The sequence below is a fragment of the Thamnophis sirtalis genome, unplaced genomic scaffold, assembly GCF_051295495.1.
Source record: "Thamnophis sirtalis isolate CommonGarterSnake01/CBP01778 unplaced genomic scaffold, rThaSir2_p1.2 scaffold_3, whole genome shotgun sequence".
In the NCBI taxonomy this organism is placed as follows: Eukaryota; Metazoa; Chordata; class Lepidosauria; order Squamata; family Natricidae; genus Thamnophis; species Thamnophis sirtalis.
Window position 1 is genome coordinate 32,147,889 of NW_028261383.1, and position 22,689 is coordinate 32,170,577.

At 42.6% G+C, this 22,689-nt stretch overlaps 1 protein-coding gene across 2 annotated transcripts in view; it reads left to right on the forward strand.

Annotated features, from left to right (window-relative positions):
• Positions 1–21,752, forward strand: part of LOC148047852 (C-type lectin domain family 2 member D-like) — a 51,839-nt gene extending 30,087 nt beyond the window's left edge. For both annotated transcript variants that reach the window (XM_087708539.1, XM_087708538.1), the window contains exons 3-7: positions 15,134–15,247; positions 16,826–16,918; positions 18,851–19,035; positions 19,132–19,235; positions 19,774–21,752. In XM_087708539.1, the coding sequence (XP_087564665.1) occupies positions 15,134–15,247; positions 16,826–16,918; positions 18,851–19,035; positions 19,132–19,235; positions 19,774–19,960 (683 nt within the window). In that variant the 3' untranslated portion in view covers positions 19,961–21,752. The remainder of the gene's footprint in view (positions 1–15,133; positions 15,248–16,825; positions 16,919–18,850; positions 19,036–19,131; positions 19,236–19,773) is intronic.
• Positions 21,753–22,689: the final 937 nt, after the last annotated feature.

Here is a 22,689-nt window from a genome sequence, read left to right on the forward strand (position 1 = left end):
GGCGGGACACCGCCGCTTTTCAATGCATTTTCCCGCGTCCCGCCCGCCTTTTTAAAAGGCACGCTTTTTTTGGCGCTCGCAGCTCCCGCCCATCAGCTGCTAGCTTGCTGGGCTGGCTCATCGTTCTGTTCTCTATCCTACCGATGAGCCAGCCCAGCAAGCTAGCAGCTGATGGGCGGGAGCTGCGAGCACCAAAAAAAGCGTGCTTTTACCTACCTACAAATTTAAGCCAGCCCAGCCTGCCGCTCACTGATTGGATTGGCCTGGACTCCAGCCAATCAGTGAGCTGGCTGGGATGGGAAATTTTCAGCACGCCTGCGCGAGTCTCCATTTCCTTTCGCCAAAAGACGAAAGTGGTTGCAGCTGCGCTGACTGGTGAGTACTAAGAGCCGCGAGCGGATGGTGTGAGATCGCCGCCAGGTAGCCGCCAGAAGCCGCTCCTGGCCGCGGGCCCCTGCCCTGCCCGCCCGCCTAGCTGCGTTGCCCACACGCGCGGGGATTCAAGAAATCCGGCTGGATACTTTGAATCCCCGTGCGTGTGGGCAACGCAGCTAGGTGGGGGGGGAGCTTCGCTTGAGATGACCATGCTATGCCCTCCATAGCCTGGTCATCCCAAGCAGAGCCCGCCTAGCTGCATTGTCCACACGCGCGGGGATTCAAGAAATCCGGCTGGATACTTTGAATCCCCGTGCGTGTGGGCAACGCAGCTAGGCGGGGGGGGGGAGCTTCGCTTGAGATGACCATGCTATGCCCTCCATAGCCTGGTCATCCCAAGCAGAGCCCGCCTAGCTGCGTTGCCCACACGCGCGGGGATTCAAGAAATCCGGCTGGATACTTTGAATCCCCGCGCGTGTGGGCAACGCAGCTAGGCGGGGGGGGAACTCCGCTTGGGATGCCGGGTCATGCTGTTGAAGACGCGCTGGACGCAGCAGGGCAGGGGCCCGCGGCCGTGAGCAGAGCCAGCCACTGCTCCCAGTTGGGACCGGACGCCCTTAACTTAGCAACCCTGCATTGCTCGTAATCTTGAGGCTCCACGCGAAAGGGCCGAACGCGGAGGAAAGGAAGGCGCGTCGGGCATCCAGATCGCAGCGAGGAGAAGGAGGAGGAAGGTATTTATTATACTTGTATTTATTATACTGTGGATTTGGTCTGCATCAACCTGCCGCCTCCCCTCACCAGGCAAATCGCGGTGAAAACTCTGGGTGAGTCTCGACAGAGAGCTTGGCGGGCAGCTGGCTGGACTTCTAAGAGGTGGGGGGGAGGAGGCAGTGGAAGAAGCAGCAGCTCCTTGAAATGGGGGAGCAAGCCTTTCTCCATTCAACAGATCCAATATACAGAGTTTTATTTTTTGGCCCTAAAAATATTGTCACTGAGGATGACAGAAATTTCTTCATCATTGCTATTGGCCTCAAGTAGCAAATAATTAAACATGGTTTTTAGTGTACTTAGTTAGCTATCTGCTTTTTAACATTACATGGTATCAGTTTCAAGAATGCATGCAATCCTGAAAATTTGTAACAAACTTGTTGAAGGGCCTATGAAATATTTTCTAGTTTAGTGTAGAATAAGTATTCTTAATAAAAGAAAAAGTCATTTTTATTTAATCAATTGCATTCCTGTTTATAATGGCATTAATTAACTAAACTGGAAATAAATCTATGTTTTGCTAGAGTTTTAAAATTAAAAAACCTTACATTTTGTTGCTATTATTTTAATCAGAGTTTTGCCAAGTGAAATTATATAATGGTTCCTCATGTCTCTGTAATTTTCTAAATCTCATCCAGAAGTACCACAGAATCTGGCATTTTCAGCAGAATGATGCTGATGCTAATAAAACATCCTGATTTTTGGTGAAAGGATGGAAAGAGGAAGGAAGGAGGAAGAGAGATCTAAAGTGCAGAAAGACAGAAGGCAGATAGGCAAGAGGAAGGAAGGAAGGAGAAAGAATGGAAAGGAAGGAAGGCTAGAAGGAAGAAAGAGGGAGGGAGGGAGGGAGGGAAGGAAGGTGAAAGGAGGAAGGAAGGAAGGGTACTTCCACTTGTAGGCCTGGGACTGAATGCAGGAGGAGTCTCTCCATAGGATCAGCTGCTCCTCTGATCATGGTCTATGAAAATGTTACTGCCTGCCTGATGCAAATTTAGACAGATGGTGCTTTGGGCTGCCCCTCAAATCCCCCCTTTACTCCTCCCCCTGTAGAATTCAGCCCCCTGAGTTTTGCCTTTGAGGGGCATGTGTGGTTATGGCGGATGGCAGAGTCAGCTGGAGGTTGAGAGGGGATTGGGGCTTTTGTCCGCCTGTGGCGTTCTCCCCATGGACAGGATGGGATGTTGGCATGAAAGGGATCCGGGCACAATCTCACCTGTTCCAAGTAAAGTTGCCTTTTGCAATTGGCTACCGGTAATCCTCGACTTACGACCAGGATTGATCCCCCAATTTCTGTTGCTAAGGGAGATGTTTGTTAAATGATTTTTGCCTCATTTTGCGACCTTTTATTGCCACGTTAAGTGAATCATGGTGGTTGTTAAGTCAGGAACATGGCTGTTTAGTGACCAAAATTACAATGGCATTGAAAAAAGTGACTGATGACCATTTTTCACACTTAGCGACCATTTTCACACTTAGCGACCGTTGTGGCATCCTCATGGTTACGCGATCAAAATGTTGATGTTTGGCAACAGATTCGTATTTCTGATGATAGTTTGAAATGGTGACAGTATAAATTATTGCTGGTGTAATACTTAACAATGGTTTTTAAGGATTTCTTTTATTTATAGAATACCTTTTTTATTATTTTGGGGGGAATTTTACTTTTAAATTGTTTATAAAATGTATTTACTACAAGAAATGTTCCTTTTTGCAAATGTGATCTTTGCAAATCTTTGTGATGCAATATGTTCAGACCAGGTTTATGTGTCTCAAAGTGGCTGCTATTCTATGGGCAGGCCAGGTTGGTGCAAGGCAGCTTTGCCAGATTTGGTGTGTTTCACCCTCATTGAATTTTATATCGTATAAAGAATGGAAGGAGGAAGGAAGAGAAAAAAGGAGGAAGGGAGTGAGTGAGGAAAGAAGAGGATGGAAGGAGGGAGGAAGGAAGGAAGAGAGGGAAAGAGCAGAAGACAGATAAGGTGAAGGTAGATAAGCAAGAGGAATGAAGGAAGAAGTGAAGAGTCTCGAGGAGGGGGAAAACATTTAGTGACCAAAGTTACAATGGCATTGAAAAAAGTGACTGATGACCATTTTTCACACTTAGCGACCGTTGCGACCATTTTTCACACTTAGCGACCGTTGCAGCATCCTCATGGTCACGTGATCAAAATTTTGTTTGGAAACGGATTCGTATTTATGCTGGTTTCAGTGTCCTGGGGTGACCTTTTGACAAATATTTTTTTTTTAATCAAGCCCCCCCCCCCTTTCAAGGGTGTCCCTCTTTTCCAATCTGAAAATCTGGTCACCTTAGTATAAAGGGAAGTGGCTTCTAAATGAAAATGGTTTTGTGGCATCGCCAGCAAATATTTGAACCCTTTAAAAGCCTGTGCACACTTCCCTTATAAAACTTTAAAAATAGAGTTCAATAAAAGAAATAGAATACGAGTCCTCTGCTGCTTCGTGGAATAATCCTACATAAATTTGACTGGGTGGGGCGGTGCCTAGTCGTCGCCCTCCCTCAATCAACCGTTCCCAGACTTCGCAGGCACCAGCTTGCTCTTTCGGAGGCGAGTGTGTCAACTATTAGGCGTAGGCTCAACGTTGCGAAACGTGGGGAGAGAAAAGCCCTCGGGCGCTGCACGCTCAGGTGAGGAAGGGGGCTCGGCTCTTGGGTGTGCCGGGGGGTGGTGGTGGGGAAACTTCCCTCGGTGCCCTCGGAAGGCCAGCCCCGCTCTTGGCGCCTGCTGTCTGGACTGTTGGCGAAGAGGTTTCCCCGCGTTTTCTTGTGCTGCGCTTCGCGATGCGGCCGCAACCTTTTCATTCCGAGGTGAGAAGAAGGGAAAGGCAAAGAAGGGTAAAAAAAACTCGGTCCCCGACCGGTTGTTGGCAGGCGCGTTAACCGTTCTGAGATCTGTTTGAAGCGGCTTGTGAACTGTAAACAAGCAGTAGCTGCGGAGGAATGCCAGGTGGTGTTTGCCGCAGCGAGATGTTCTCGCTTCTGGCCCGGATTTGGGAAATTATACTTGGAGGCGCCGGGACGAGCAGGCACATGTCGGGGCGGGGATGTGGAAGGGTCAGGCTCCTGGCTATAACAAGACTGATAGGGCTGACCGTAGAATAGTTGGACCTCCCAGATCTGCGCGTTTCACGGTTGATTCACGGTCGGGTTGGCCGCCTCCCTTTGAGGCTGTTGCAGAAGCCCCCCTGCCTCTTTGCCTGAGGGTTAATCGCTTTCCAACCACAACTTTCCGGAGTGAATTCAGTTGTGGGTTTTACTTTGCAAGCAGCGGGTGCGCTAGTTTGGGTCACGCACTCGTGCTACTACTGCTGTTAAGGAGACGTGTAATGGGATGGTTGCGAAGGCTGCTTTATTGTATTTGGGTGAGTGCGTGTGTTTTCTTGTCTTGCGATAGCTTTCGTGCTGCGGGAGGCGGGAAGGAGGAGAGCGACAACGCTTTTTGGCTGTGGAGGAAAAAATGTTCTTCAAACTTTTGTTAATAATGTTATTGAGCCCTTCCGTTAAAAAAAATATGAAAAGACACTAAAGAGAGGAAGTAGAAAGGGCAGAAAAGGTAGGAAGGAAAGATATAAATGACTTCTCCCTTCACAACAAATATAACCAAATGTTACCTGTTACATTTGAGCAAAGATCTCTTCTTCCCATATCTCATCTCTTTATCTATAAAGAAACCCATAAGGTAAAGATTCCCCTAGTCGTTCCCAACTCTAAGGGGCGGTGCTCATCTCCATTTCAAAGCCAAAGAGCCAGCACTGTCCAAAAATGTCTCCGTGGTCATATGGCCAGCATGACTAAACGCTAAAGGTGCACAGAACGCTGTTACCTTCCCATGAAAGGTGGTCCCTATTTTGCTACTTTCATTTTTACATGGTTTTGAACTGCTAGGTTGGCAGAAGCTGGGACCAATAACTGGAGTTTACTCTGTTAGGAAAACCCATAAAACCTTGTCATTAAGTCCTGGTCAGCAAAAACTATTAAGATCTACCAGGAATAAGGTATCTTATTAAACTTTACATTCCTATTATTTTCAAACATCTTGATGCTTAATCTCCTCAATGTCCTAGAACTTCATTGCTTATTCAATTTTTATGCTTTTACCTATGGAAATGTATCCTTAGTTCTAGGTTGGTTCTCTCCTTCATTAGCTTCTATCCATTGCTTCTTGTCCTGCCTTCAGGTGCTTTGGAGAATAACTTGACACTCTCTTTAGGCAAGAAAAACAAAATGCACAGTATATGGGGTAACTTGTTCAATAGTAGTAACTGTGAGAGGGATCTTGGAGTCCTAGTGGACAACCATTTAAATATGAGCCAGCAGTGGGCAGCAGCTGCCAAAAAGCCAACACAATTCTAGGCTGCATAAACAGAGGGATAGAATCAAGATCACGTGAAGTGTTAATACCACTTTATAATGCCTTGGTAAGGCCACATTTGGAATACTGCATTCAGTTTTGGTCGCCACAATGTAGAAAAGATGTGGAGACTCTAGAAAGAGTTCAGAGAAGAGCAACAAAGAGGATAGGAGACTGGAGGCTAAAACCTATGAAGAACGGTTGCAGGAACTGGGTATGTCTAGTTTAATGAAAAGAAGCACAGGTGAGACATGATAGCAGTCTTCCAATATCAGGGGTTGCCACAAAGAAGAGCGAGTCAAGCTATTCTCCAAAGCATCTGAAGGCAATGTTAGGAATATAATCTAATGGTTGGTTTGGCAATATATAAATCATATAGCAATGCTGTACCTGTTTCTTTAAATCAGTGGTAGTCAACCTGGTTCCTACTGCCCACTAAGTGGGCATTCCAGCTTTCATGGTGGACAGTAGGGGTTTGCTGTAACTCTGCTTTATAAATTTTATAAAGTAAAGTTACTTCCCTACTTTATAAATCACCATTACTGTGGAACTGGGTGGGCGGTTAGAAAATTTTACTACTAACAGAGATACAAAAGTGGGCGGTAGGTATAAAAAGATTTACTACCCCTGCTTTAAATCATACTGTAAATGTGATAGGTTGCTGTTTCCTCAATCGGCCATAAGAGGCAGCCAGAATGACTGTTCGTTGGATGCTGATCTGTGTTTTGGAAGCTGGCTGTAGAAAGTGCTATGAGTTTTGCAACTGTTAGCAAACTGTGTGTACCGGACTATTTGTATGATACTGGACTATGTTATTTGGATTATCCCTTAACTGGAAGACATTGATGACTGACTGACTTATCCGTGTATGACTTGGACTGTTTGATGGACTCTGATACCTCTATTTCCATGAAAGTAAAAGCCTATTTTAAACTGCAGTGTCTATGTATGCTGGTTTGTGTGTTCTCCAACAACACTCTCAAAAACGCTTCTCTGAACGTACTCGCTCTCCCAATGGGGAGCTTACCTAACAGGCAGGACAAGAAGCAATGGGTGGAAACTAATGAAGGAGAAAAGTAACTTAGAACTAAGGAGAAATTTCCTGATAGTTAGAACAATTAATCAGTGGAACAACTTGCTTCCAGAAGTTGTGAATGCTCCAAGCAGTGTACAGGTCCTTGATGGAAGGCAGGTTGATAGCAATTGTTTTTCCACAGTCATTCTATTCGTATTTGAAATTCTTTATATTTTGTGATTTTCTCCATTTTTTTCTCTTGTCTTATTGCTGTCTCCAGGTACTACAACATCCACTAGCCACATTTTTTAAAATCTTTCTTATTGTCAGTTATTAAATTTGGGGTGTTATATGGCAGGTACGTGTCTATTTGAATTCTAAAGTCTCAGAGCAATGTGACTTCTTAATTTTCTGCTACTTTCTCAATTTTATGGTTCCAATTTTTTTATTGTTATTATTCTCTATTCACAACAATGTGAAGCCATAGCCAATTTTGTGAAACCAATTTTAAAGATGGTGTTGGCCTTCCTATGCATCAAGTTCTTACTAAGAACTTCAGGATATTGTAGTGCTGTATATACATATACATATACATATACATATACATATACATATACATATACATATACATATACATATACATATACATATACATATACATATACATATACATATACATATACATATACATATACATATACATATACATATACATATACATATACATATAAATATACATATACATATACATATACATATACATATACATATACATATCTATACACTATATTGCCAAAAGTATTCGCTTGCAACTGATTCTGATTATGTGGATGGGTGAGCGAATACTTTTGGCAATATAGTGTGTATCTCTATATCTATCTATCTATCTATCTATCTATCTATCTATCTATCTATCTATCTATCTATCTATCTATCTATCTATCTATCTATCTATCTAATCTATCTATCTATCTATTGCCAAAAGTGTGTGTGTGTGTGTGTAGATAGATAGATAGATAGATAGATAGATAGATAGATAGATAGATAGATAGATAGATAGATAGATAGATAGAGGGGGGGACGATGACGTGGTGGCTCAGTGGCTAAGACGCTGAGCTTGTCGATCAGAAAGGTTGGCAGTTGGGCGGTTCGAATCCCTAACACTGCATAACAGCATGAGCTCCCGTTACTTGTCTCAGCTTCTGCCAACCTAGCAGTTCGAAAGCATGTAAAAATACAAGTAGAAAAATAGCCACCATCTGTGTGCTTTGGGCGTTTAGTCCTGCCAGCCACATGACCACGGAGACGTCTTCGGACAGCGCTGGCTCTTCGGCTTAGAAATGGAGATGAGCACCACCCCTAGAGTTGGGAACGACTAGCACATATGTACGAGGGGAACCTTTACCTTTACCTTTACCTTATATATATATATATAGAGAGAGAGCCAAACAGTGTGTCCTCCTGTAATTGACAGATGGAAATGTCAATTCACAGATCTAAGATTTTTTTGGTATGTCATTCAGTTGGCTGATAACCTGGAACCACCATGACCGGTTTATGTTATCTTTCAAGTTCAGTGTTCAAATATTGATACTTTCTGATCTTCTCCAATTCTTTGTCTTCTACTTTCTCCTGGTATTGCCACATTACTTATAGAAACTTCTTTTCAACCTCTTAAATCTGATGCGGTTTGAGCCAAGACTTTATCAGCCTGTATTGTGCAATGAGCTAAGTATAGGATCTACTGTTACTTCCGCCTCTTTACACAATCTGTGCTTTGAATCAATTGACGATTTTTCAGTTCTGGTCTTGATTGAAGGAAAGAGAACAACATCAACAGCTGTGCGATGTGGAGGCCGAGTGGGACTGGGAGTAAATACAGGTAGTCCTCGACTTACAACAGTTCATTTAGTGGCCGTTCAAAGTTACAACACCACTGAAAAAACGTGATTTGTGACCGTCTTCCCATAGTTACCACCTTTCCAGCATCCCCATGCACTGTTCCCTCTAAGGTGCGCGCGTGCGCGGCCGCGCACGTCGCTAGAAACCTCCGCGCAGAGCTTTCTAACTGCCGCGCAGAGCTTTCTACCAAAGCAAACGTGGGGAAGACCTTTGCAGGCAGCTAGAACTGGCCGCCTGCAAAGGACCTCCCCAGACTTGTTTTGATGAGCCGCCCGTGGCAGTGGTACCTCTCTCTCCACGTGGAGCTGGCCCCCGCGTTATCCCTCCCCCTTCCTCCTCTGCCGTGCTTGAGGCCGCGGGAGCTAGTAGGAAAGCGGCGGAGGTGGAGGCGATGGCAGGGATAACCCAGAGCCCAGCTGAGGTGCTCCGAGCGAAGGGGGAGGCACCACCGCCGCTGCTTTGCAGGTGAAGGAGAAGGAGCAAGAGGACTGGCGGCTTTGAAATGGTCCCGCCGGCTGCAGATTTGATTCAGCGTAAGCAGGGGCCGAACACATGCTGAGCCGACTTTGCGCAGTGAGGTGGAGTAATTCAACCCCCCCCCCAAAGAACACGTGTCTGTGTGTGTGTGTGTGTGTGTGTGTGTGTGAGAGAGAGAGAGAGAGAGAGAGAGAGAGAGAGAGAGAGAGAGTCAGATCAAAATTGGTGGCCAAAGGAGTGGAAGGAAGGAAGGAAGGAAGCCCTGCCCCCTGTGAAAAAAACTGAAGATGGAGCAGTGAATGAATAAACCATAAAAGCAACAAACAGTTAATGTGTAAGTAAGCTGAGGAGGAAGTTCTCAACTAAGGAAGAAATATTAGAAAGAAATATAAAAAGCTCAATATGCCAAAACACTTATTTTAGTCTTCATTTAATTACTTGTATTGTAGTCTGATGTAACATCTTTTTAAAGTTAACGTTAGTTAGAAAAGATAGGGTACAAAACTTTTTTTTTTTAATTTTTAAAAAAGATTTTATTGGTAAAAAGAAAATACAACATCCATAACTTGTAAAAAACAATACAACTACATTTCAAGATATTCCCATACTATCAAATCATTATAAACATCAAAGGTTAGGTATCTTATTCCTTCCCTCCCTCTTCTCTTCCCTCATTTCTTCTTTTCCATATCCTTTTCTTCCCTCCCCCCCTTACTTCCTTCTCCCCTGCCTTCCCTCCTTTCTTTTCTCCTTTCCTCCTTTCCTTCCCCCTCCTTTCCCTCCCTCGGTCCCCCCCTCCTTCTCACATACCTTTCCTCCTTCCCTTCCTCTTTCCCTCCTCCTTCCTTTTCTCTTAATCTCCCTCCTTTCCTCCCTCCTTCCTTCCTTCCTTCCTTTCAACTCTCCTTCTCTCTTTCTTTCCCTCCCTCTTTCCCTCTTTACTACCCTCTCCTCTTCCCTCCCTCCTTCCTCCCCCGGTTTCTTCTCTTTCTTCTCTCCTTCTTTCTTCCCACCTTCTTTCCCTTCTCTTCTTTCTCTTCCTCCTCCTTATCCTTCCCCCCTTCTTCTGCCTTTCCTGTTCCTCTCCTTTCTCCTCTCCATCCTGACTTCCCTACTATCCTCCTTCCCTCCCCTCTAACCTTTGTTACATTTACATATTTTCCTCTGCTGAGGACAACCTGGTTCTCTTTTCCTTTCCTTGCTTAAAGAGGCAAGGATTATAAATCCTCTCGCCTCATCTAAAATGAAGTTTAATTGCTAATTCCAAGCAGGTAGTTATAGCGGATTTCCTATCAGCTTTTTTAAGTTTTCCCAACATTGTGGTCTAACCAAATTGCATGACAGTGGGTTCTCACCCCTAATACATTTCTCCTTTCGCTTATCTCTCAGTTGTTGTATATTGTTCATTTGAGTTATTGGTTTAATTGTATTAGGTTAGTCAGCTATCTCTTTTTGTGTCTAAGTCTTCAAAACTTAAATAATAAAAAAAATTCTACATTCATTTTGAAAAATAAATGCAATACTTGATTAATTTCATATCTTTATTTAAAATAGTTTTGGCATGGCATATCATTTTATTGACTCAGTTGGAAATGATGTGGATATTGTATCTGATTCTGAGGCATATATATTCTTAAGTAACATAACATATAGCATATTGTCCAAACTTGCTAGACTATTTAATTGATCTTATTACTTTAAAGGGGGAGAGTTTCATGATAAATTATTTTATTACATTTATGTTGTATTTATATATTATATTTATTACATTTATATTCCACATTATATATTTGTATTGTTATTTTAGTGTTTATTGTCAATTTTGATTGATATATTGATATCTCAATACTGATTTTAATAACAATTACTGCTATTATTTATCAGCATTAAATATTTACATTTTTAATATCGAGTTAGTCATATTTTAGAATAATAGGATTATCTTTTAATAGGATAATTGGCAAAATCTAATTCAAATGTGATGGGTTGCATTCCAAAGGAATGTGAGAGGACAGGTTGCCTGCAAAATGCCAGGACCCAGGACCTGTTGGTGCCATGTCTCTCTAGCCAGTCTAATGATCTAAAAGCTGAGCAGAAGTCTTTTTTTTTCAGGGTGAGCGGAAAAGTATAGTGTTTGAGTGGCACATTTTCATGCCTGGCATTCATCAGGCTGAAACCTCGCTCACAATTGGTGCTTGGCGCTTGGAATGTTGCGCAAATGTCCAGCAGACGAGACAGAAGTTCAAACGGTGGCTCTCTTAGGTGCTCAGGCATGAAACTGTGCCGCTCAAACACTATACTTTTCCGCTCACCCTGAAAAAAAATTAGAGGGAACATTGTCCCCATGGTCATGGGATCAAAATTCAGATGCTTGGTAACTGGTTCATATTTATGACCTTTGCTGTGTCCCTGAGTCAGGAGATCCCCTTTTGCAACCTTCTGACAAGCAAAAGTCTGTGCAGATTCACTTAACAATCAGGTTACTAACTTCTCAACTGCAGTGATTCACTTAACAATGAAGGCAAGAAAGGTGGTAAAATTCACTTAACAAATGTCTCACTTAACAACAGAAATCTCTTGGCTCAGTTGTGGATGTAAGTCGAGGACTACCTGTACTGTGTAAGAGGCGGGAAAAGCATGCAGGCTCCTGGCTGCAGGCTAACAAGGCTGAACGGGTTGCCTGGACAGCAGCTGGGCCTCTCAGATTTGTGCATACAGGTAGTCCTCAGCTTAGGCCATAATTGAGCCCAAAATTTCTGCCACTAAATGAAACATTTAAGTGAGTTTTGCCCCATTTGACGACCTTTCTTGCCACAGTTATTATTAAGCGAATCACCGCAGTAGTATCACAATGATTAAGTGAATCTGCCATCCCCGTTGACTTCTCAGGTCGTCGCAGAAAGAGATCATATCACCCCCCGGGGACACTGCAGTCGTCATAAACGTGAGTCAGTTCTCAAATGTCTCGATTTTGATCATGTGACCGTGGGGATGCTGCAATGGTAAGTGTGAAAAATGGTGATAAGTCACGTCTGGTACACCCTGCATCGCCCATTCCTCTTCTGGGTTTCTGGCACACATGCCCATGCAATGATCAGCTTGCCTTCATGTGTGTGGCAGTGCCAGAAACTGGAAGAGCAGGTTTTTGGTTTTCTAGCGTGAACATGCGCGCCGGCTAGCTGATCGTCACATGCGCATGCGTGGCAGTAACCGGAGTGCAGGAAACGGAAGTTCATTTCCCAGCATGCGTATGCTCCCTGGGCAGCTCCTCGTGTACGCGCACATGCTCTCTTTTTGGTACTCTGTGCCAAAAAGATTTGCCATCACTGGACTGTGCAGGAGTTCTGCGTTTGGGGGCTTTATTTTGCAAGCAGGGTGCGCACTAGTTTGGATCACATGTGTGCTAAGGATATTGTGGTGGAATGATTAGTAGGACTCGTTTAGTATGTTTTGGTGAGTAGGTGTGTTTTCTAGTCTTGTGATGAGGTTCCTGCTGTGGGCAGCATTGAAGAAACACAGCACTTTGTGACTATGAGGCCTTTGTGACTGTGAGGGCTTTTTGATTGTGAGGACTCCCACTGCAATGGAAGAAAAATAGTTTTTCTTTAAATTATTTTGTAATAATTTTATTGAACATCATAGTTAAAAAAAAAAAGAACTAAAACCAAAGTAAAAAAGTAGATAAAAGTAGAAGGTGCAGAGTCGGAAGGAAGAAAATACAGAAAGAAATGACTTTCCCCTCCAGAATAAGTATAAACAAGTTTAATCAATTATCACCTTCTCTAATATTTCAGCCAAATATGTCTTCTTCCCATATACTGTATTTCTTCTTCACATATCTCATCCCTTTTTCTATAAACAAATCTTTAAATCCTCTTCAATTAGTCGGGTTAGCAAAATTCCATTAAAGGTTTGTAGAAATAACCATCGACTCTAACCTTAATCAAATAAACCAACTTTACTTTTACTGTTAACAATCTTCCTACTTAATCTCCCCAAATAATGTCCTACAAAGTGATTTCTTGCTTTACCTTTATATCATGTCTCTTCTGCCAAGCACTGGGATGTGGTTAATTTCTTGACTGCTTGTTCCTTTGCTATTAATAATTGATCCTAAAAGGCAAAAGCTGTCCAATACTTCCATATGTTCGTTGTTCAGTACTGAGGCTGATTCTGATATCTGTTGTTATTAGTTGGTCTTTCCATTTAATCTTTATATTGCATCTTAAATACATCAAGGAAAGTATCAGGAATGAGTGATACCAATTTCTTTCCTTTCCATCCAGTCTGATTCCTGATATATCTTTTTTTACAGACAACTTGGAAGATGCCAGAAGAGATTAAAGGTGAGGCATTCAGATCTTTCTTTCACCTTGCTGAGAACTACAAAAAGCAAGAGAAAGTCCTAAAATTTATTTATTTATTATTAAAATTTATATGCCGCCGGACTCCAACTCCGGGCAGCTTACAAAAGAAGAAAAAGAGAAAGAAAAAAAAAAGAAAAAAAAAGACAGTTTAAAATCGCAAAATCACATGCATTCATTCTAACCGGGGCTGGACCTCAGCAATGAGGTCAACAGCCCCAGGCCTGCCAGAACAGCCAGGTTTTTACAGCTTTCCTGAAGGCCATGAGAGTGGGTATGGTCCGGATCTCTGGGGGTAGCTGATTCCAGAGAATACTGGTGAAGTCAAAGGAAAACTCTTCCTTGATTCTATGGCTAAAAACTTTGCTGTCTATTCTAAGCAGAGGAATCACAAAAGATGTAAGGCAGGCATGAATTGGAAAAGCAAACATTGGATGGGCAAAAGTTTTGATTTGCAATATGTGGAGATGACTGGGTTCAAGTTAGAAATTTGAGGAAATGGTAAGAGAACTGGTTATCAGCAGGACTGTTTCCTTCAGTCATCCTTCACTCTTACGATATAAGAGCTGTATTGGAAACAAATATTTTAAATCAGGTGAAGCAGGAAGATAATTTGAGAGGATTCTTCCAGATGATCTATGTGTGATGCACTTAAAGTTTAGAAGATCATACATACATGCTCGTGGAAAAGCAAGGAGGTCTTCCAATATGTCCCCAAAAAAGCAATGGAAATACCCTAGATCTAGGTCCCATTGTGTGACATGGGCACCACTTCCTAATATGTTGCAAAATTATTTATGTATTTAGCGTATGGCAAATACATGGACTTATGATAGTTCAAATGATCAGACATTGGGCCGGTGTAATCTCTTGATGAACATCCAGACACAATGTGATGAATTTTGTCAAGGAGCACCACAGTCATATTGAAGGGTACTCTGTCTTGTGATTTGCCAGGCTTCAGAAGTGATATTACTTTGGCCTTTTTGCATTCTGGTGGAAGGTGTAATTTGCTGAGCCAATTCTTCTATTGTGGGTCCAATTCTGTTTAAAGCAGACCCTTCTTCCACAGGATAACATATGCTGCCGTAAGGTCAATGAACACCGCTGTAGTTTTTAAGCCTCGCTGGAAACTATCCTTGCTATGTCCTGTTAGGCTCAGCACCTTATTAACGCAACTATCTGTTGCCATGTATTTAGAGAGCCGGGAGTTCTACAATGGTGTCTGGCTTCCAACTGTCGTTAACTGCCAATTCTAAACTGCCAGTTTGGCTGCCAGTTGTTGCTAATGTTAACTGCCAATTCTAAACTGCCAGTTTGGCTGCCAATTGTTGCTAATTGTTTGGTTCATACTGCTGTGCTATCCAGGGTGCACCATGAGGAGGCGAACTAGCATCACACCCCCATTTGCAAAATGATCAACACTCATGAGATTTTTGGCAGTCACCTTGAGTTCTGCCTGTGAACTTTCAGCAGTGCAGGATTTGGGGATCTTATGGGTTTCAGCTACTTAAAATATTTCTTTCAATTGTTTTGACTGAGAAAGGTATGGAGCCCTATTTGGGTATTGGGGATAGCATCTTCCCAAGAGCAAAACTAGAGCAGTGTTTCTCAACCTTAGCAACTTGAAGATGTCCGGACTTCAACTCCCAGAATTCCCCAGCCAGCATTCGCTGGCTGGGGAATTCTGGGAGTTGAAGTCCGGACATCTTCAAGTTGCCAAGGTTGAGAAACACTGAACTAGAGCATTCTTGGGATTTTCTGCCTTTTTTAGGGGCAGAAAGAGATTCTGGGTGTTGTGATCGTTTGATTCCTGAGGTGAAAACTACATCTTCCGTGTATTGTCTTCTGCCTTCCAGTATTGGTAGAAGGAGTTTCTCGATACTGTGATTGTTTGACTCCTGAGATGACAACTGCATCTTCTCCTGGATGCTGTGGCAGAAAGAGGGCCAGAAATGCTGATCACAACAAAGGTGAAATCTGCCTGGGACCCTTTGAGGGGCAAATAATAAAGTGGGTGGGGCTGTGACAGTTAAAAACCAGGATTCTTTATTCTTTTCTGCCTGGTTTTATGGAGGAGACGGTGGGTCTGTGCCTTCTATTGAAAAGAAGAACTTCACACAAAACTGTCCCAAAGGTGCTTTTTCAGGAGACAACTGGACTTCCTTGTTTTTGAAGACGTTTCACTTCTCATCCAAGAAGCTTCTTCAGCTCTGACAGGATGGTGGATAAATCCTTCCATTCCCCATCATCCAGTCAGAGCTGAAGAAGCTTCTTGAATGAGAAGCGAAACGTCTTCGAAGAAAACCAGAAAGTCCAGTTGCTTACTGAAAAAAACACCTGTGGGACCACCATGACCTGGATGACTGAGAATCTCTACAGATTTTCACACAAAAGTGGCTTTAGGTTCAACATTACCTTTTGTGAGTTTTCCACATCACCTCAATAGGTATTTCCCATTTCCAGGGCAAAAACCCTGCCACTGACTTTTGGCCATTAGAGTTTGAGAGGGAAGTCCAGATTATCCATCCGAAGGGGGAGAAATTGATATTGATACCTTTGTCTTAAAGAACAAGATCTGGTTAATTTTTGTAATGCTTTTGGAGAAGATGAGGAAGTTGGGATGGCGTGCTCTATTTTCCACTCTGCTGTTCTGTACTTAGAATATAGAATAACAGAGTTGGAAGGGACCTTGGAGGTCTTCTAGTCCAATCCCCTCCCCCCCCAGCAGGGAACCTTACGTTACTTCAGACAAATGGTTATCCAACATCTTAAAAACTTCCAGTGTTTGAGCATTCACAACTTCTGGAGGCAAGTTGTTCCACTGATTCATTGTCAGGAAATTTCTCCTTAGTTCTAAATTGCTTCTCTCCTTGATTCATTTCCATTCATTGCTTCTTGTCCTACCCTCAGGTGCTTTGGAGAATAGTTTGACTCCCTCTTCTTTGTGGCAACCCCTGAGATATTGGAACAGTACTATCCTGTCTCCCCAGTCCTTCTTTTCATTAAACTAGACATACCCATTTCCTGCAACCGTTCCTCATATGTTTTAGCCTCATCTCCTAATCATCTTTGTTGATCTTCTCTGCTCTCTTTCTAGAGTCTCAACATCTTTGTTGAGACTCTAGAAACATACTTGAACTATATGTTGTGATATTACATTTTAGGACTTGGATAAGACACAATTGTTGCCAGATTTTTCTTCTGGCAGGGCTGTTCAGCATTTAAGAGTGATGGGATTGAGATTGACTGCATGTCTCCCACAATATGAGAACGATGTAGGCTATTAGCTCCAGAGCCAAGTCGTAAAATGGGGCAAATTTGCTTAATAAATATTTTACTAAACGACAGAAATGCATCTGCTGGTGATTCCGTCTATCCCACATTTTTCTAGTTTGCCAAGAAGTATGTTGTGGTCTACTTTGTCGAATGCCTTGCTGAAGTCTAAATATACTATATCCATAGCATTTCAGGGGTCTGCCAATTTAGTCTGTCAAAGAATAAATAATATATGAACTTCACATCCTAATATTTTTCTGTCTGTTTTTCAGCTCTCATACCTAAGTGCATTTCAGACAAACTATTCACTGTAGGAGCTGTTGTTGTAATCGCAGCTTTGATCATTACTATCATTTCATTGGCTGGTAAGTAAGGAGATCTCCATTGTTTTGTTATTGTTTAAATTAAGATCATCCCATCCATGAATGATTACATTTAAGCGACAGAATGCTACAGAAGGAAGTAGCAGCAACTAGGAGTAGGGAGTGTCAAATAAGTCAACATGATGTTTGTGCCAGTGCAATTGAATCCCAGTTGGAGCCCAGGCTTTTTATTATTTATTTATTTATTTATTTTTATGCAGTTAGAAAATTTATATTGCCGCTCATTCGCACTTGGTGACTCAAGGCAGCTTACAGGAATATAAAAACACCACATATATAAAAATAAAAGTAATAGAAGAAAATAATCAAAAATAAAATAATATAATATAAAAGCCCCCCACCCCGGCAACGACACATCACACAAGCCAGGTAATGGGCTTCAGAAGAGTGTTAGAGTATTCTTATAGGTGTGTCAAATGTTGCCTCTATTTCCAAAAAAGGCAAGAATGTTATTGCACTGCTGTGATTGCCTCTGGACATTTTGACACTCACAATATACTGCTTCACAGTGCTTTACAGCTCTCTCTAAGCGGTTTACAGAGTCATCATAATGCCCCCAACAATCTGGGTCCTCATTTTACTGATCTGGGAAGGATGGAAGACTGAGTCAACCTTGGGAGGTTCACAATCGAACTCCTAGCAGTGGTCAGAATCAGCCTGCAATACTGCATTCTAACCACTGCGCCACCATAGCTCTGGGGTCAGGAAGAAGATAACATGATCCAACATGAACAAACTTGCATTTGACTTTAATGCTTTTTCATTCTTGACCATATCTCTTGCTTTATCGCACAAACTCAAATACAGTCATTCTGAATTTATGACCACGATTGAGCCCCAAATTTATGTTCTTAAGTGAGGCATTTGTTAAGTGAGTTTTTGCCCCATTTTACTATCTTTCTTGTCACCGTTGTTAAGGAAATCATTGCAGTTGTTAAGTTAGTAACATGGTTGTTAAGTGAATCTGGCTTCCTCATTTCCTTTGCTTGTCAGAAGGATGGGGAAAGCGGATCATATGACCCTGGGATGCTGCAACCATCTTGAATATGAATCAGTTGCCAAGCATCCGAATTTTGATCATGTGGCCGAGGGGATGCTGCAACCCTCATAAAAACGGTCATAAGCCACTTTTTCCAGTGCTGTTGTAACTTTGAAGAGTCAGTAAATGAACTGTTGTAAGTCACAAATTTCCTATAGTAGGTTTCTGCTGTAGGTATGTGGGTGGATTGGCTTTTGTATCAATCTTGACTCCTAACAATTGCCTGGACTAGTCCCTAATGGTTTTTTGACAAGCCTTTGGAAGTGGTTTGCCCCTGCCTCCTTTTCCTTCTTAGGTCTGAGAGAGAGTCACTGGCCTAAGGCAGTGGTTCCCAAACTTGGCAACTTTAAGACTTGTGGACTTCAACTCCCAGAGCTGGCTGGAAAATTCTGGGAATTGAAGTCCACAAGTCTTAAAGTTGCCCAGTTTGGGAACCACTGGCCTAAGGTAACTCAACTGGGTTTTGTGTCTAACCCAGTGCTAGAATACATTGCAATTTAAGCAGAGGTGGTATTCAGCAGGTTCTGACCAGTTCTGGAGAACCAGTAGTGGAGTTTTTGAGTAGTTCAGAAAACCAGTAAATACCATCTCTGGCTGTCCCCACCCCCATCTATTCTCTGCCTCCAGAGTTCCAGCTGATCGGGAGGGAATGGGGATTTTGCAGTAACCTTCCCCTGGAGTGGGGAGGGAATGGAGATTTTACAGTATCCTTCTGCCATGCCCACCGAGCCAATTCTTACAGAACCTGTAGTAAAAAAATTTGAATCCCACCACTGAATTTAAGTGTGGTACCTTAATATCAACTACTCAACCTTGTTGTTAGAACTGCAGTAGATGGTGAGTTCTATAATTTGTCCATTTCGCTTTATTTCTAGTTAAAGAGACAGAAGCATGTTCACCTTGTCATCCCCTTGTAAGTGCTGCCTGCCCAGATTCCTGGATTAGATTCAATGGGAAATGCCTCTACATATCAAAAGACGAAAAGAATTGGTCTCTCAGTTTAAGCACCTGTTCCTCATTTGATGCATCCTTGGCTGTGATTGATACTCAGAAGGAATTGGTAAGGAATAAGGAGACGACATGATTTCTTACACTTTCTTCCTCCAATTAGCCCTTTAAATGAGGATTTTACTACACATTATCCCCCTTCTCCTAGGATTTTTGGCTGAATATTTTCCGTTCCTATCATTACTGGTTTGGTCTCTCAAGGAAAGTTAACAGGATGTGGAAATGGTCCAATGGCACAGAGTTTAAAAATCAGTAAGTAAGGTTTTATTTCTTTGTTTTTAGGATTTATAGAGCTACTTAACTATTCAAAGTCTTTATGAGCCTCGGTGGCACAGTGGTTAGAGTGCAGTACTGCAGGCTACTTCTACTGCCTGCAATTTGGCAGTTGTCACCAGGCTCAAGGTTGACTCAGCCTTCCATCCTTCCCAGGTGGGTAAAATGAGGACCCAAAATTGTTGGGGGCAATATGTTGACTCTGTAAAACCGCTTAGAGAGGGCTGTAAAATGGTATAGAAGTCTAAGTGCTATTGCTATTCCTATACATCAGACGTCAGCTTGAATGACTGAAACAATAATAAAAATCAAGGTAATTTTTACCTAAGGCACTCTCTGCAAAAAAATAAGGCACTGAAAGGGGAGGAAAAGAGAAGAAAATTGCTCAGGGAATAGTATATAAAACATCTGTTGGCTGATGTTCCCTGTGTCCTAAAACTGGCAATCTGCCCGGAAGCATCATTTTTGCAGTGCTAATTTCTGCCCGTGCAGATTGTAATTCCTTGTTCTTTTTCAGGTTCCCAGTGCGAGGAGAAGGCTTCTGTGCATATCTAAATGGAAAAGAGGCCAGAAGTACCATATGCTCCATGGAGAAACGTTTTCTCTGCAGCCGGCCAGAAAGTTACAGCAAGGCTGGAATGAAGGGAAGCCCCTGGCTGGGAGATATATGGCGGGGAGGGCAGAGCAATATGACGATTGAGTGACAGCATCTCAGGGAGCTCTTAACTTTTATTTGAGCTTTTCTTTAAAGCTAAAATAGTTCATTTAAGAATTGTGTTGAAAAAACGTTAATAACCTCAGTCCTGAATTAGCTTTTAGTAATTTTTGCTTTAGAATTAAGGCTAGCTAGTTAGGAGCCAAGGCAATAGGCTGACTCCGTGAATGGCTTAGAGAGGGCTGTTAAATCACTGTGAAGTGGTATATAAGTGTAAATGCTATTATTAGCCAGTATTTTAGAGCGTGAAGTTCAACTGCACTGGATGCCTGCCAATTATAGGAGGCAACAAAGCTGAGACAGAAACAAAGAAGGACCCAAAGAGAAAAACCAGCCTGAAATGCCACAAAGAGAAAATTCCAAGCATTCTGAACATTTTAAAGTAGGGGTGTTAAACTCAAAGCCCAGAGGGCGAATCCAGCCTGCAGGGTGCTTAGATCTGGCCTGCGGGGCCTCCCTGGAAACAGCAAAGGACCACCCCGTAGTGCCTCTGGCAGTGAAAATGGATTTTTGCTGGCAGAGGATTGCAGAAGGCCATTGCAGCCGAAAATGGAGCTCGCAAGGGCCACAGGCAAACCCCCCAAGCTCCATTTTACTGGCAGAGGGTTGCACGAGGCCATTGAAGCTGAAAATGGAGCTGGCAAGGGCCGCAAGCGGCACTTCCAACTCTGTTTTCACTGACAGAGGATTGCAGGAGGCCATCGCAGCCAAAAACAGCTTGTGAGGGCTATGGGCAGCCCTCCCAAGCTCTGTTTGTATTGGGAGAGAGTTGCAGGAAGCTGTCACAGCCAAAATGGAGCTCAGGAGCCCATTTTCGCTGGAAGAGCGTTCAGGCCACGACAGGTGCCCCCAAAGGGTTGATCTCCCATTTCAGATATGCTCGTATCTGAAATACGAGAATCATCTTTGTTATTACTTGTTTTACATATATTTAGCCACTTTATTACATGTAACAAATGAAAGCTGATGTTACAATCCTCATAATGAGTCTCCTAAAAAGCTTTTTATCTAACATGCACTTTAATCTAATGTTTATTTCTCGACTACCTGACTTATTTTAATGATCACATTCTACGCTCTGTAATTTTAAAACAATAACCTTTTGCTTATTTTATTCACACTCCTATTTGTTATTCAAGTGAATGCAAATAATGGCTAAATGAAGCCTGCCATTATTTCCTCAGTCAGACAAAACTAAGTTTACAGATTTCTGTGTTATTTTCCGAGCCTACAGTTTACAGTCTGGCCAGCTTCTGTGTTGCCTTACGGTTATTACTGTAAAATCTTCCGTGATTTGATAATCTTCCACCCATTGCTTCTCCTCTTCAGGTGCTTTAGAGAATACATTGATCCCCTTGTCTCTGTAATAACCCCTCAAGTATTGGAAGACTGCTCTCATGTCACCCCTAGTGTCAGGCCTGTATTTATGTTCCTTTTAGGATCTTTGGCCTGCCACACTTTCTATTATTTCACTATGCTGTTTCATTAGTGTAGTAATTGGGAGGGAGGAATAGAAAGGAGTAGAATTGTGGATTGTGTGTTGTCATTCCTTTCTAGAAGCCAAGGTCATCTTTTGTCTCCGCACCTCTGCAACTGACTGGAACCAGCTGGGTGGAGATGCCAGCGTGGTCGAAGAAGATTGGACCATGTGATGGATTTATGGGTGTGGGGATAAGATCATGAACTTTCAACTGGGTTGGAATCCCAGGACATTTTCAGAATTGGGATTTTCCACAGATGTGCCAACTTGTCTGACTTATTAAATTGGAACTTTAAGGATAGCTCTGCCTTGGACTCTGATTTAATTCTGCATGATATTTGGAATGCTGACACCTAGTTCTTCTCTTAGTTAGACTAGATACAGTATATCTAGTTCCCACAACTGCTTAGCTTGAGTCTTGTCTTCTGAAGTTATTCCCCCCCAGCTTGCTGTTGACTGCAAATTTATGAGTTCTCCTCTCATCTAACTTTAGACTTAAGATGAAATATCTTTTTGTCACTTTAAAGGTACACTCATCGGCATACATTAAAATGAAATTTCATTGCCTACAGCTCTCAAAAGGTCAACACCTCCAATATACTCTACATAAATATGACAAAAATATAAAGAAATAAATATTTATGAAGATGTGGAAGAGTTCTGGACTAAGGCAGAACCTTTGAGTATTCCGTTGTATGCTTCCCTCCATTTAGATGTAGTGTACTATAGAATACACAGTGAGTGTTGTTGGCCAGCCACTTGTGAATCCATTTGGTGGCGATACTGCCTATCCCAACTTTTTCTGTTTTACCAAGAAATAGGCATATTTGTCAAATGTCTTACTGAAGTCATACGTCACTTTTTTCAGGTCCATTTTAACTTTGAACAGTCACTATGGAAACTGTTATTAAGGATTACCCGTAGGTTCCTTCTAGTCCAGAGGTATCAAACTCAAGGCCTGGGGCTGGATCTGGCCCATGGGACTGCCCTAGAAACAGCAAAGGACTGGCTCACGGTGCCTCTGCCAGAAAAAATGGAGCTTGGGGGTGCATGTGAGGGACCCCGTTTTCGCTGGCAGAGTGCAGATGCCCTCGATCAAGTGATGTCAAGCTGGCCACGCCCACCTTGGCCATGACCACCCAACCCCAAGGTCAAATACAACCCTGATGAGGCCCTCAATGAAATCAAGTTTGACACCCCTGTTCTAGTCTATCATGAAAGGTGAGTTTCCTTGAAGC